This window comes from Diachasma alloeum, unplaced genomic scaffold (assembly GCF_001412515.2).
Source record: "Diachasma alloeum isolate Michigan unplaced genomic scaffold, Dall2.0 Dall_scaffold_00607, whole genome shotgun sequence".
In the NCBI taxonomy this organism is placed as follows: Eukaryota; Metazoa; Arthropoda; class Insecta; order Hymenoptera; family Braconidae; genus Diachasma; species Diachasma alloeum.
This window is the reverse complement of record NW_021680739.1, coordinates 87,719-100,471: the sequence shown is the minus strand read 5'-3', so window position 1 is coordinate 100,471 and position 12,753 is coordinate 87,719. Positions and strand designations below refer to the sequence as shown.

The window sequence follows — 12,753 nt, the reverse complement described above, 5'->3', positions numbered from 1 at the left end:
TAAAAATAATTATTATTTTCTAAAGTTAATCATACGAAAATATATCCGATGCAATTCCTATCTCCTGTACACTTTTAATTACCTAAAATAAAATAATAAAACATGCGGCAACATTGCACACCCGTTAACTAGCTCGGCAGACGACTGGTCGGACCAGGCTGGTCTACGACTACTGTCAACTTTACCGATTCGAGCGGGAAATTAACGCTACCGCCATCTTGCGGCATTCCCCCTACAAGCTTCTATCATCATTCTTAATACTAAAAATAATTTCATCTAATTGATAAATAACAATGCAATTAACGGTACCAATATGAATAAATACCTCATATATATCAAGTTTTATAATGGTTTTAGAGGTCATTTCTCCTTTTCTAGCCCCAAAATTGACAATAAAAATCAACGACGTAACAACGACGCTATACCGGCATTGTACCGTCATTCTTGATCTCCAGGGTAGCGGCTTTGGAACAAAATTCCATAAATACTTGCTTTTTTCACTATTCTTTTTATAGGAATAAATAATAGAATGGTTCAAATTTCCGAAAAATATAATTTTTTTCAATTCAGTTGCAGTACAATTCAGGAAAAATTATTCTTTTAGTAAAAAAAAATTGATTATAATGGAATCATTTGTAGAAAAAAGGCATGGTCTTCGAAAATAACAATTTTTAAATCATTAGTCTACTTCGAAAGGCGACTTTCTATTTTTTTCCATATTTTTCAAATATTCCCTCATAATTATGAGTAAATAGTAGATATACTGTTGAAAAAAAGAATTGAAATTTTAATGACACTTTAATAGCAAATTTTAGGAGTTTAAGAAGGAAAAGTCAAGAAATAAAAAATTTCACTGAAAATTTACGGCAATTCAAGCATGAAGATAAAAACTCTCAAGTTACTTGAATTCTCATTCAATGTATAAACATTCTGTACCTAATTACTCGATAGTTTCGGATGCTGAGACAATTATACTTGTCCAAATTGAAAATAGAATTATTTATTTTTCTTAATGTTGCGTTTAGTAAGGTTTTCTCCAAAGTTGATTACAATCAATAGCTAGAATTATGAGATTATAGAATTTGAATGCGACACAATGAAAGCCATGATCAATCTTTCCACTTTGAAAAAATAATAATATCCAAATTTAAAAATTGTAGAGAACAAGAATGGTGATATTTGTGTCATATTCTGTGAAGCATTAACATGAATTTCAGATTCACGGAAAAGGATAGAACAGAAGTCACACTGTCACTTCAAGTTTTTATTTTCAATTTTGTGCTGGAAACACGATATGACGATATTCACAGCATAGCCAGTTGTTTCTGGATGTAAGATGATACGCCAATTTTCTGGAGAATTCAAAACAATTATAAGGTTTTCTGAAAAAATTCGACGAAATCGAAAATTCGAGAAAACCGTGTTCTTCGAAAACTAGAGGAAATTTTGGGTATCTCAAACATTAGAGAATTTTTGAATACAAAATGGGAGAACAATTGACAAGAAAAGATGGAATTTTCCAAATAAAACTAATGTGAAGGAGTCACGAGCTCGAACATAATTTGAAAATTCGAGAAATTCCCCGGATTCTCAACCACTTTACAAACATGAAAAAAAAAGTCACAAGAATTTCGGAATTTTATAGAGAATTTGAAAAAATTCCAGATGATTCATGATTCTAGTTTCAAATCCTATAATATCTAATAAAATTGTGAGAAAAATGATGAATGAGGAGAAGATACTTCAAATTAGCCAAAGAGTATCAGAATCGGTCTTATAATTTTTCTAGAAAAATAATTGAATGCTGTTGTAAAGATCTAAAGGAGAGTAAAGGAGGTGGCGCAGACCAAAAAATTCTGGATGGTGAGAAATTTAGCAATTATTGATTTGTACTCTGAATCGAATTTTGATTATAATTATCATAAGAACCTCATTCAAAGAGCACGGGAATTCAGCATTAGCCGATCAACCGATAAGCATTACTTTCATTAATTTGAACACTCAGTATAATAAGATGATGATGAATCATTATTTTTTGAAAGAAAGACAAGGAAAAAAATGAAAAAAAGACATAATGAAAGAGCATCAACGTCGCGGCCGCGGCGGCGCTAACGAATGTGAAAAATGAGCTTTTTAGCTTGACTGAGATAATAATGCAAAGCTGAAACTGTTAAGACCAATAGAAATATGAAAATTTGAGAGGAGATCCAATTCCTAAGGAATGCTCATATTAGCAGAAGATTTTTGGCAATTAATGACGATGTGTTTCAAATTCTTCACAAAATGCGTCTCCAATAGGATAAATATGAATTATCGGAACTTTAAGGAAGTTCACACGTTCCTTAAAAAATCAGGGAAATTGTCGGTTGTTTTCTGCATGTAAGATGATTCGGGAGTTTTCCAGACAATTTAAAACTATGAGGTTTTCTGAGAAAAAAATCGAATAAAAGTACGAGTTCTTCGAAAATTAGAGGAAATTTTCTGCATGTCTCAAATATTAGAAAATTTTTGAATTAACCATGGGTAAATAATTGATAGGAAAAGGTGGAATCTGCCCAATAAAACTGATGTGCAGGAGTCACGTAACCCCAACTACTACACTCTGATTGAAATGGGAAAGAAGAATATGATTTAAAAAATCTGAGAACATAATTTCACAAAAATTTTCAAGCTTTTCAAGCAAAATTCACGAGAATTTCGGGATTTCATGGAGAATTTGAAAAAATTTCGTATAATTCATCAGTTTCTAATTCATGGCATCGTCGAATAGAATTGGCATGAAGACCATGAATGAGAAGAAAATGCTCCGAATTAGTGAAGGAGCATCAGAATCCGTCATATAATTTTTCCATCAGCAATAATTAAATGCTTTCGTAAAGGTGTGAAGGAGAATAAATATAGGGTTGCAAACACTATAAAATTCTTGATTGTGAGAACTTTAAGGACATATTACACCCTTTTCGCCAAAATTCACGTTTTTTTAATTTTTCTGGCAAATTGTTGATCGGATTGACGGGAAAAAATATACCGGTTTTACGTCTTATCATTGCTTAATAACTCGCGAAATTTGATGATCGTGTAATCATTTTCCGACCTTTTTTGTAAACCGTTTAAAAAATTCACAAAACTTATTAAAAAAATGCAGAAAAATGATTGCACTGCCATGAAACTTCGTGAGTCAGCCAATAATGATAAAACGCAGAAACGGTATATTATTTCGCGTCAATCCGATCAATAATTTGCCAGAAAAATGGAAAAAAAGTGAATTTTGGCCAAAAGGGCGTTGTACATAATTAATAAATATTGTTTTGCATTCTGAATGGCATTTTGATGAGAATTATAGTTAGAACATCGTTCAGTGCGCACTAAAATTCAGAATTAGTGGATCTCTTATTGAAATATTCAAATTGAACAGGTGATGAACCGATAAGCATTGTGTCCATTAATTTTAACACTCAATTTAATAAGACGATGATAAATAATCAATTTTGAGAAAGAAACACAAGGAAAAAAATAAGAAAAGGCATAATGAAAGGGCATCGTCGTCGCGGCCGCGGCAGCGCTAGTGATAAAATGATCCTGAAATAAACAATTTCGGTTGAGAAAGATTTTTCGCAGCGGGAAATTAAATAAATTCGGATAATAATAAATGGAGAATCGATCACTCCCTATAATATGTAATTTCGTCAGAAACGACTTCAATAAACACGAGTGCTTATAAACAAACGGAATGGAATCGAACTCCTCAAGAAGAGATGAAAAACCCTAGAATAGAGAGATCTGATCATTCTTTTATTCAATGAATGTTGAAGAAGCGGGCAACAGTGAAAGTTGCATACAAAAAAATGATAGTTTGTGAACCTCTCGAGAATGAAAATAAAAATAACTAAACGAATATGAGAGAATTAATTCGAAAAAAAAACAATTAGTGAAATCATTCCACATTAATGAAGTTACTCAGGAGATGTTCTAAGTAATTAGGATCTACTCCAAGTCTTTTTCAAATTCATGGGGTGACCGATGATAAAACGTGCGTGAGGTTTAAATAATTATAATCTCTCATAGATAAATTTTCAATCGTCTTTCCGGTCTCTTTATTAATTAAACTAAATGTATTACACCAATGTTTCAACCCTTATTGGGGTCCTATTCAGGGTGAATACAATTATAAACAATCTGTGAGAAATAACACAGAAAGAAAATAAAATTATAGAAAGCAGTTAACTACAAAAATCTTGGATAAATAGTCAAATTAAGAGAAAAATTGCAAACATACCAAATACAATTCATTAGCCCATGATGAGCCTTGTCAATAACAGCCAGATTGTAATATAAATTATTGTAAATAAATGGAGAGTTGAGGTTAGAAAGTCACTGGCTCCAATTCTGTGTCAAAAGTGACTGAGTTTTGGTTATTAAAATGATCTGAATGACCGAAAACGACGCAGTCATCCAAATTAAGGAAACTAACAGCGTATTGTGTTAAACAAATTTAATAAAAATCATTTGAATTTACAATAAAAACAGCCACGCTGCAACATCATGTTATGTTGTTATGACGCTCAACTCAACACAACTTCCAATTCACAAATACATAAAAACGGACATGAGCAAGAAACCCTAAGGTGGCGAAAGTTCCCTATGACCAAAAGCTACTAGGTTCCAACAATATAAGTAATAATTGAAAATTGAGACAACAGCATTGAAATGATGTTGCTCAATGTACAGCGCGATCGCAAAAGTTTTTTTCCAATTTAATTAGCGAACTATAGGCCGAAGCTAATCGATCTACATCAGACCGGAAATTAACAGAATTGGGTTCTCTCGTGATATGAATGATCTCTAATACATTACGTTTTTATTGTTGTTTCTCCGTGCCTAAGATCTTTACCCTATTGTAGTCGAACCGATGGTCCTGATCACTTACACGTTTAGTTAAAACTATGAATTTCGAAGGGAATAAGTTCACGTTGTTTTTATGTCCCTTAATCCTTACATGTAGTGGTCTCTTCGTTTGTCCGATGTACAATCCTTCACAGCCACCACAAGGAATCGAGTATACGAGATTGGTCTTCATCTCTGGACCGAGTGGATCCTTAGGTGATTTTAACATACTTCCTAGTTTGTTACTTACTGCAGACCACACCAAGACTATGCCTAGTTATCGCTCTTCTCAGTTGCTGAGTTAGACCATCGATGAAAGGTAGAACCAATTTAGGTGCTTCCGGTACGGCTGCTCTCATAGGTCCATTGTTGCGTTCTCTCTGTTTCAAAACTCTGAGTCTAGACTTTATGTGATGCTCAATAAACTCCTCAGCATAATTATTATCCAGGAGTGTATGTTTGATGGGCAGTAAGTTCTTTTGTCTGAAAATTGGATGACTAAGTTTAAAAGGCCGAAACTCAGTCACTTGTGACACAGAATTGGAGCCAGTGACTTTCTAACCTCAACTCTCCACTTACAATAATTTATATTACAATCTCGCTGTTGACAAGGATCATCATGGACTAATGAATTGTATTTGGTATGTTTGCAATCTTTCTCTCAATTTGACTATTTATACATGATTTATGTAGTTAACTGCATTCTATAATTTCATTTTCTTTCTCTGTTATTTTCCACAGATTGTTTATAATTGTATTTACCCTGAAGAGGACCCCAATGAGGGTTGAAACGTTGGTGTAACATATTCAATTTAATTAATGAAGAGACCGAAAAGCCAATTGAAAATTTATCTATGAATAATTACTGCGGTCGATAAAATTAACGCAAGAATAATTATGGAAGGTTTAAAACAAAAATGTCCCTCGAACTTCTTCAACTTGGTATCCAATAAATTTGGAACTAAAACCAAAATCAACCTCAAGAAATTGAAAGTCTTTTCGAAAATGAGATCATTGAAACCCAAAAACTGGTGTTTCTCTTGAGGTGTAGAAAAGAGCGGGTAGTGCCCTGTCATCTTGGCAGAATGAATTTTAAACACTTATCTGTGGTCAAGAACAAGTGTAAAAACAAATTGACAAAAACAACAACTCTATTTTGTCAAAAAATTCTTAATATTTTCATTAATGATTGCAACATAACACTTAACATACTGAGGGGCAGCATTAGAAAACTGAGGATAACATTTAACTCCTCATTACCATCGAAAATAATGAACGAGTTCATGGAACATGCGACTGGGAAAAATGAAAACACAAAGCAAGAAACGTTTTATCAATAAGCTTAAATTACTCCTCGAGAACAAGAACCAACCGCCTAATAGGCATGCTAATAAAGGGAACCCCAACATAAAATTCCCGTCGAATCATTCGAAATGGTTAATCAACTTATCATCAGTCGTAGGCCCCGACGATCTGCGGAACCTACTAGCTCTTGGTCCAGGACACGGATTCGAATACAACAAGAAGAACTTTCCAACTGACAGCTTGATCACTGAAGTGGAGTCAAAAATAACGTTGGTAGATGAGAAAGACAGAGAAGAACTCAGAGGTCAACTCGTGAACATCATATCAAGCCATAAAAACAGACTCGACAACAAAAAACCCCCTGATAATGTCACGCATTTAAAAAGATTCTTGAAAGAGCATGAGGATCTAACTATCACCAGAGCTGACAAAGGAAATGTCACTGTCATCCTTTCCAAAGGTAGATACAACGAAGCAGTTCTTAAACTTCTGGAAGACAAAAACATGTATTCCGAACTTAAACGTGACGAAACATTAGCAACTGAGAGGAAAACTAATGATTTGGTGAAATCCTGGGTCAAAGGTGGTTATATATCTGATTCGCTAGGGAAATTCTTACGATGCACGAATGGTGTTTGCCCGAGGTTATACGCTTTGCCTAAAATTCATAAAAAGGATGTTCCGTTCAGACCCATCGTTTCGTCTATTGGTAGTCCCACCTATGCACTGTCATCGTATATACAAAAGATCATCTCTAGTGGCTGCCGAGGCTCTTTCTCTGAAGTTAAGAACAGCTCCGATTTTCATGATGACATCACCAAAGTAACAATTCTACCTGATTACCCATTAGTATCTTTGGATGTGAGTTCTCCATACACAAACGTTCCCCTCGTCATCAAATCCATGGAGAAGAGAAAGCACAAATTCGATACAGAAATCGAATTCCAAGAGTTGACACACGCTGTGAAGTTCCCCATGTCTTCCACAACTTTCAAAGCCAACGGCAAGTTTTATAAACAAGAGTTTGGTCTTCCTATGGCGTCTCCACTCGCTTCAGTCTTAGCTGATATGGTTATACAAGACTTAGAAGCTACTTGTCTGGCTAATCTTGGCTTTGAAGTTCCGTTCTATAAAAGGTATGTGGATGATATCATCACCGCGGTTCCCGCAAACTTAATTTAAGATGTAGTCAGATGTTTTAACAGCCATCATGAACGCTTACAATTTACTTTCAAAGAAGAGTCAAATGGTAGCATTCCTTTTTTAGATTTGAGGCTGATTCGCCAAGGAAACTCCATCATAACCGACTGGTACAAGAAACCGACTTGGTCGGGTCATTATCTAAACTTCAAGTTTCATCATCCATCGTCTCAGAAAAGAGGAGTAGTATATATGTTGGTTGACAGGGCTGTTATATTTAGTCATCCAACTTTCAGACAAAAGAAATTACTGTCCATCAAACATACAGTCCTGGATCATGATTATCCTGAGGAGTTTATTGAGCATCACATAAAGTCTAGACTCAGAGTTTTGAAAGAGAGAGAACGCAACAATTGACCTGTGAGAGCAGCCGTACCGGAAGCACCTAAATTGGTTCTACCTTTCATCGATGGTCTAACTCAGCAACTGAGAAGAGTGTCTGCAGTAATCCTAACAAACTGGGAAATATGTTAAAACAAGTAAGGATCCACTCGCTCTAGAGATGAAGACAAATCTCGTATACGGGATTCCTTGTGATGGCTGTGAAGTATTGTGCATCGGACAAACGAGGAGACCACTACATGTAAGGATTAAGGAACACAAAAACAACGTGAACCTGTCTCTTTCGAAATTCACAGCTTTAACTAAACATGCAAGTGATCTCAAAAAAAAAAATTCTAAGAGAATTAGAATTTAGGGAGAAAAAATTTCCGCTTCGCCCAGCCGGGAATCGAAACTGGATCTCCCAGAACGCGCCGGGCACTCCTACTGACTAAGCTACCGGGAACCACAGAAATTCACTCTCAAATTCACCTCATACACCGCCTAACCTCCTTTAGGCATTATCAAGACCATCGATTCGACTACAATAGAGTAAAGATCTTGGGAATGGAGAAACAACAATATAAACGTAATGTATTAGAGATTATTCACATCACGAGAAAATCCAATTCTGTTAATTTCCGGTCTGATGTAGATCGATTAGCCTCGGTCTATAGTTTGCTAATTAAATAGGAAAAAGTTTTTTGCGATCTCATAGCACATTGAGCAACATCATTTCAATGCTGTCGTCTCAATTTTTAATTATGACTTTTATTGTTGGAATCTAGTAACTTTTGGTCATAGGGAACTTTCACCACCCTAGGTTTCTTGCTCACGTCAGTTTTCATGTATTTGTGAATTGCAAGTTGTGTTGAGTTGAGCGTCATAATAACATAACATGTTGTTGCAGCGTGACTGTTTTTATTGTAAAATCAACTGGTTTTTATTAAATTTGTTTAACATAACACGCTGTTAGTTTCCTTAATTTGGCTGACTGCGTCGTTTTTGGTTATTCAGATCATTTTAATAACCAAAACTCAGTCACTTTTGACACGGAATTGGAGCCAGTGGCTTTCTAACCTCAACTTTCCACTTACAATAATTTATATTACAATCTGGCTGTTATTAACAAAGCTCATCATGGGCTAATGAATTTTATTTGCGATGTTTGCAATCATTCTCTCAATTTGACTATTTATACATAATTTATGTAGTTGACTGCTTTCTATAATTTTATTTTCTTTCTGTTATTTTTCACAGATTGTTTACAATTGTATTCACCCTGAAGAGGACTCCAATGAGGGTTGAAACTTTGGTGTAACCTATTTAATTTAATTAATAAAGAGACCGAAAAGCCAATTGAAAATTTATCTATGAATAATTACTGCGGTCGATAGAATTAACTCAAAAATTATGATTTTTTCATAATTATTTTACAGCACTACGACCCGGTTGGAGTAGAAATTATTCAATTTTTTCATAACACATAAGAAAAAATCGAGTCCTGGCACTAGAAAATTTCGGGGTCTGTCAAAAATTATATACACTGAAATTCCACAATCTTCATTCACAATAAACTGTATCAATTTGATTAATTCAAAATATAATTATCAATAAATAATAGAAAAATGGAGTAAGGTTCCCCCCAAAAATGACTTCTATTGAAAACATTAATTCTGACTCCGAAGAATTAATCCTTTCAGACATTGAAGTTTATACAATACTAAATAAATCAGAAACTGCTGCATTAAAATTCCATTCCATTCCAATTCCATTCCCAATTACATAAAAATAATCACTCACCCACAAATGCATGAAATTCATGATTACTTAATACACAATCACAAGTTTCCCCTCTCTCCCCAATAATTCAACAGAACTGAAATTTTCAGCTTCATTAAAACCATTCATACTTGCATTGCCCAGTTCCATTGGTATTCGAGTTCAATTATTAATCAAAGTGACTGTATACCCCCGCGCATCCCTGAATTATTAACCAAAACATTTGACAAACTACCGAGTCCGGCATCTACTTTCCGACTGACACGAAAATAAATGCCAATTTGGTAGCGAAAGCTGAATGAGAGGATGAATGTGTCTATTCAATTTATTCATTTCTTTTCAGAATACCCGGAAACTAGAGTGGAACTGCGGTTGGGGGGGGGGGGAGTATTTGAAGAGCCCTGAAAATATCTCATTGAGAATTTCTGATTAAAACAACCTATTTTGCTCTACTAGTTTCCCCGGATATTCACAATGAAAAATTCTCGATAACTGGTGAATCAAATTACAAACACAACTCCAATGCTCGAGAGCTCGAATGTCTGATTATCGAATAGAACTATTTCCCATCAACAATTGCATCATTATTTACTGTTATAACAAGGGAAGCTTCTATTCAATTATTTCGATTGAACCTCAGCGAGTTTTCTCTCATTAATATTTCGAGAACCGAGAGGAGTATAAGAGAATTTATATTACATATTGATTAACTTTCATCAATAGAATGTGAAGCAGAATAATAAACCACACGGTAAAGTGCTTATTATTATTTCAGCCTAAACGGAGGATTTTTTAAGGGGATCAATATTGCTCCAAAGATCAAATTAGTTATGAAAAAATCCCATTTATGGGTATTTTTATTATACCAAAATATAAAATTTTACTGGAACTTGATTATTGAATTTAATTTAAGATATCTGATTAAAACAGGCTATTTTTTCATTACTTTCCGCGGATATTCAAAAAAAAATTCTCGATAACTAGTGAACCAAATTACAAACACAACTCCAATGTTCAGGACCATGGATTTCGGGTTACCGAATGGAACTGTTCCCCATCAACAATTACCTCATTATTTCCTGTAATAACAGAGAAAGCTTGTATTCAATTATTTCGATTGAACTTCACCGAGCTCTCACTAACGAACATTTCACAAATTGTGAGGAGTATAACAGAATTTACATTTCACATCAATTAATGAAATGGGAGGCGGAATAATAAACAACATGGCAACAAGTGCATCATCATGCTATACTAAGAATAGGAATTTCCGAAGATATTAAAATGAGACAGCCCCGGATATAAAATTTCACTTCAAAATTAAATGTCAAATCCCAATTGACAGGGCCAACTCAACCGACGGATAAAAATAATTTTCAGAGCGAAAACATTCTTACCACAAATTGAATGTTGTCTTTGCATTAAAAACGTTTCAATTACATGAAATAAAAATTCACCAATTACAAATAAGTCCTGAATTCGTATCAGACAATCATATACTCGATCCAAATAAATAAAAATTTTATCCTTTTATTGGTCAGAAACAGACCTTAGATGAAGAAAATCTTTGAAAGATCCCTCAAGATGCAATTCCTTACTGATTGACTCAAACATTTTGGTTTCTACATACACGAGATGGTCCGCGCGTGCTACGCACGCGCCTTCTCATCTCCTCACGTAGTGGCGCTTCGGTTTCAGTCTTACGGTGACAGTGATTCGAGATTTTCAAGATATTTCGCGATCGATTTCCTTTCTCCTTTCTACGATAGGACAATATGCACAGAAACATGACTAAATAATCTTATCAAAAATTTATATTTTTTATGTTTTTCGAATTTTGTCTCAACAAAACCAACACTCAATTTTTCATATTTGTACATTAAAACTCATTAGCATGATAGGGAGAAAGGGAAATAAATGGACACTATTGATTTTTTTTTGAAATGTTGACGACTTATTAAGTTGTTGATGAAATGGACTTATTTTTTTCAATAAAAAATACAATTCTTCCCCCTTGTGAGGAGCCTAGACTAAACTCAATTGATAAATCTGTTTCTGAGTTATGGATATTTGATTTTTAAAAAGTCAAAGGTGTCCACTTTATTCCACTCTAATCGAAATAGAGGCCCCTACGATTTTGAAATTTCAGTGCGGTCTCTCCTTAGAAAACCTAAAAATAATTGACTCACCTTTGGGTGGATTGACATGGAGGGCAGATCGATAGAGACTCTCCTCGTTATGCCAATCGATGTTCCTCCTGAGAGTCTTCGCAGCCATGCAGAACAGCAGAACCATTGTGACCCCCAGAATAAGCTTCCCACAAGTTTTAGAGCCATGCTTGACAATCCTGTAGGTCTCAGCAATACAGGCCCCAATAGAGAGACAAGCCCCAACACTTGGCAGGTACAGAATCCTTTCAGCAATGACAAAGCCCACGTAGAAGAAGAGGTTGCTGGCAGGGATGAACGGCAGCGCCAGAAATCCCAGCGATATGATGACAATGGTCACTGATTTGGTCCTCCCGAATCTAGCACCAAACTCGGCATATGCAGGACTCGGCTTCAGCGAGCAGCAGCAGTCGATGCTATCGCTGTTATTGTTGTTGTTGGCAACTCTGCAGCCTTCAGTATGACAGCCCCCAATTTTCCGATTATCGCAGACTGAGCACTTGGAAGACGCCCTGACAAGCGATCCTGTCTTCTCCATTGTTCGATTCCTCACGTAAATCTCAATCCTTGACTGCTGGACTACCCACAAACCCGCTGTCACCAGCACGACGTACAGACAGACGGACTCCAGATTCCTTGGATCGGTCAATGATATTATCCTCGGAATTGTATCCATCGACCAATCGAAACTCAAGGTAGTCGGACATAAGAACATCCGGAGGCTCGCTGCTGGGAGGTACAGGAACGTCAGGGTCCGGGTTACGCGGGAGGGATGTCGAGCTGTGGGATTGTCCGCACTGGCGAACTCCGGGGTCGTTGCATTACCAATTTTTATTCTACCGAGGATCGTTAGGAAGAGACCACTCCACAAGATTCCCACGCTACGGTTGCGTGGCCAGGTCCTTTCACGTTCCTGGAATTGAGAAGAGTTGTGGGTTTTTTTTTGGAAGAGACTGCAATTAAGGAGGGTTGGAATTTATTGCCTAGGGGTGGGGAGTTGATAAATAAGTTCGCATGAAAGTAACCAAGAATCTACCAAAAACTGAGAGAGAGAGAGAGAGAGAGAGAGAGAGAGAGAGAGAGAGAGAGAGAG

At 35.6% G+C, this 12,753-nt stretch overlaps 1 protein-coding gene across 1 annotated transcript in view; it reads right to left on the bottom strand.

Annotated features, from left to right (window-relative positions):
• Nucleotides 1–1,251: 1,251 nt before the first annotated feature.
• LOC107043612 (protein O-mannosyl-transferase TMTC2) overlaps nt 1,252–12,753 on the bottom strand; it is a 45,168-nt gene continuing 33,666 nt past the window's right edge. Inside the window, exons 5-6 of the mRNA XM_015265175.1 lie at nt 11,682–12,573; nt 1,252–1,352 (exon numbers count right to left, since the gene is read on the bottom strand). Of these exons, the coding sequence (XP_015120661.1) occupies nt 1,252–1,352; nt 11,682–12,573 (993 nt within the window). The remainder of the gene's footprint in view (nt 1,353–11,681; nt 12,574–12,753) is intronic.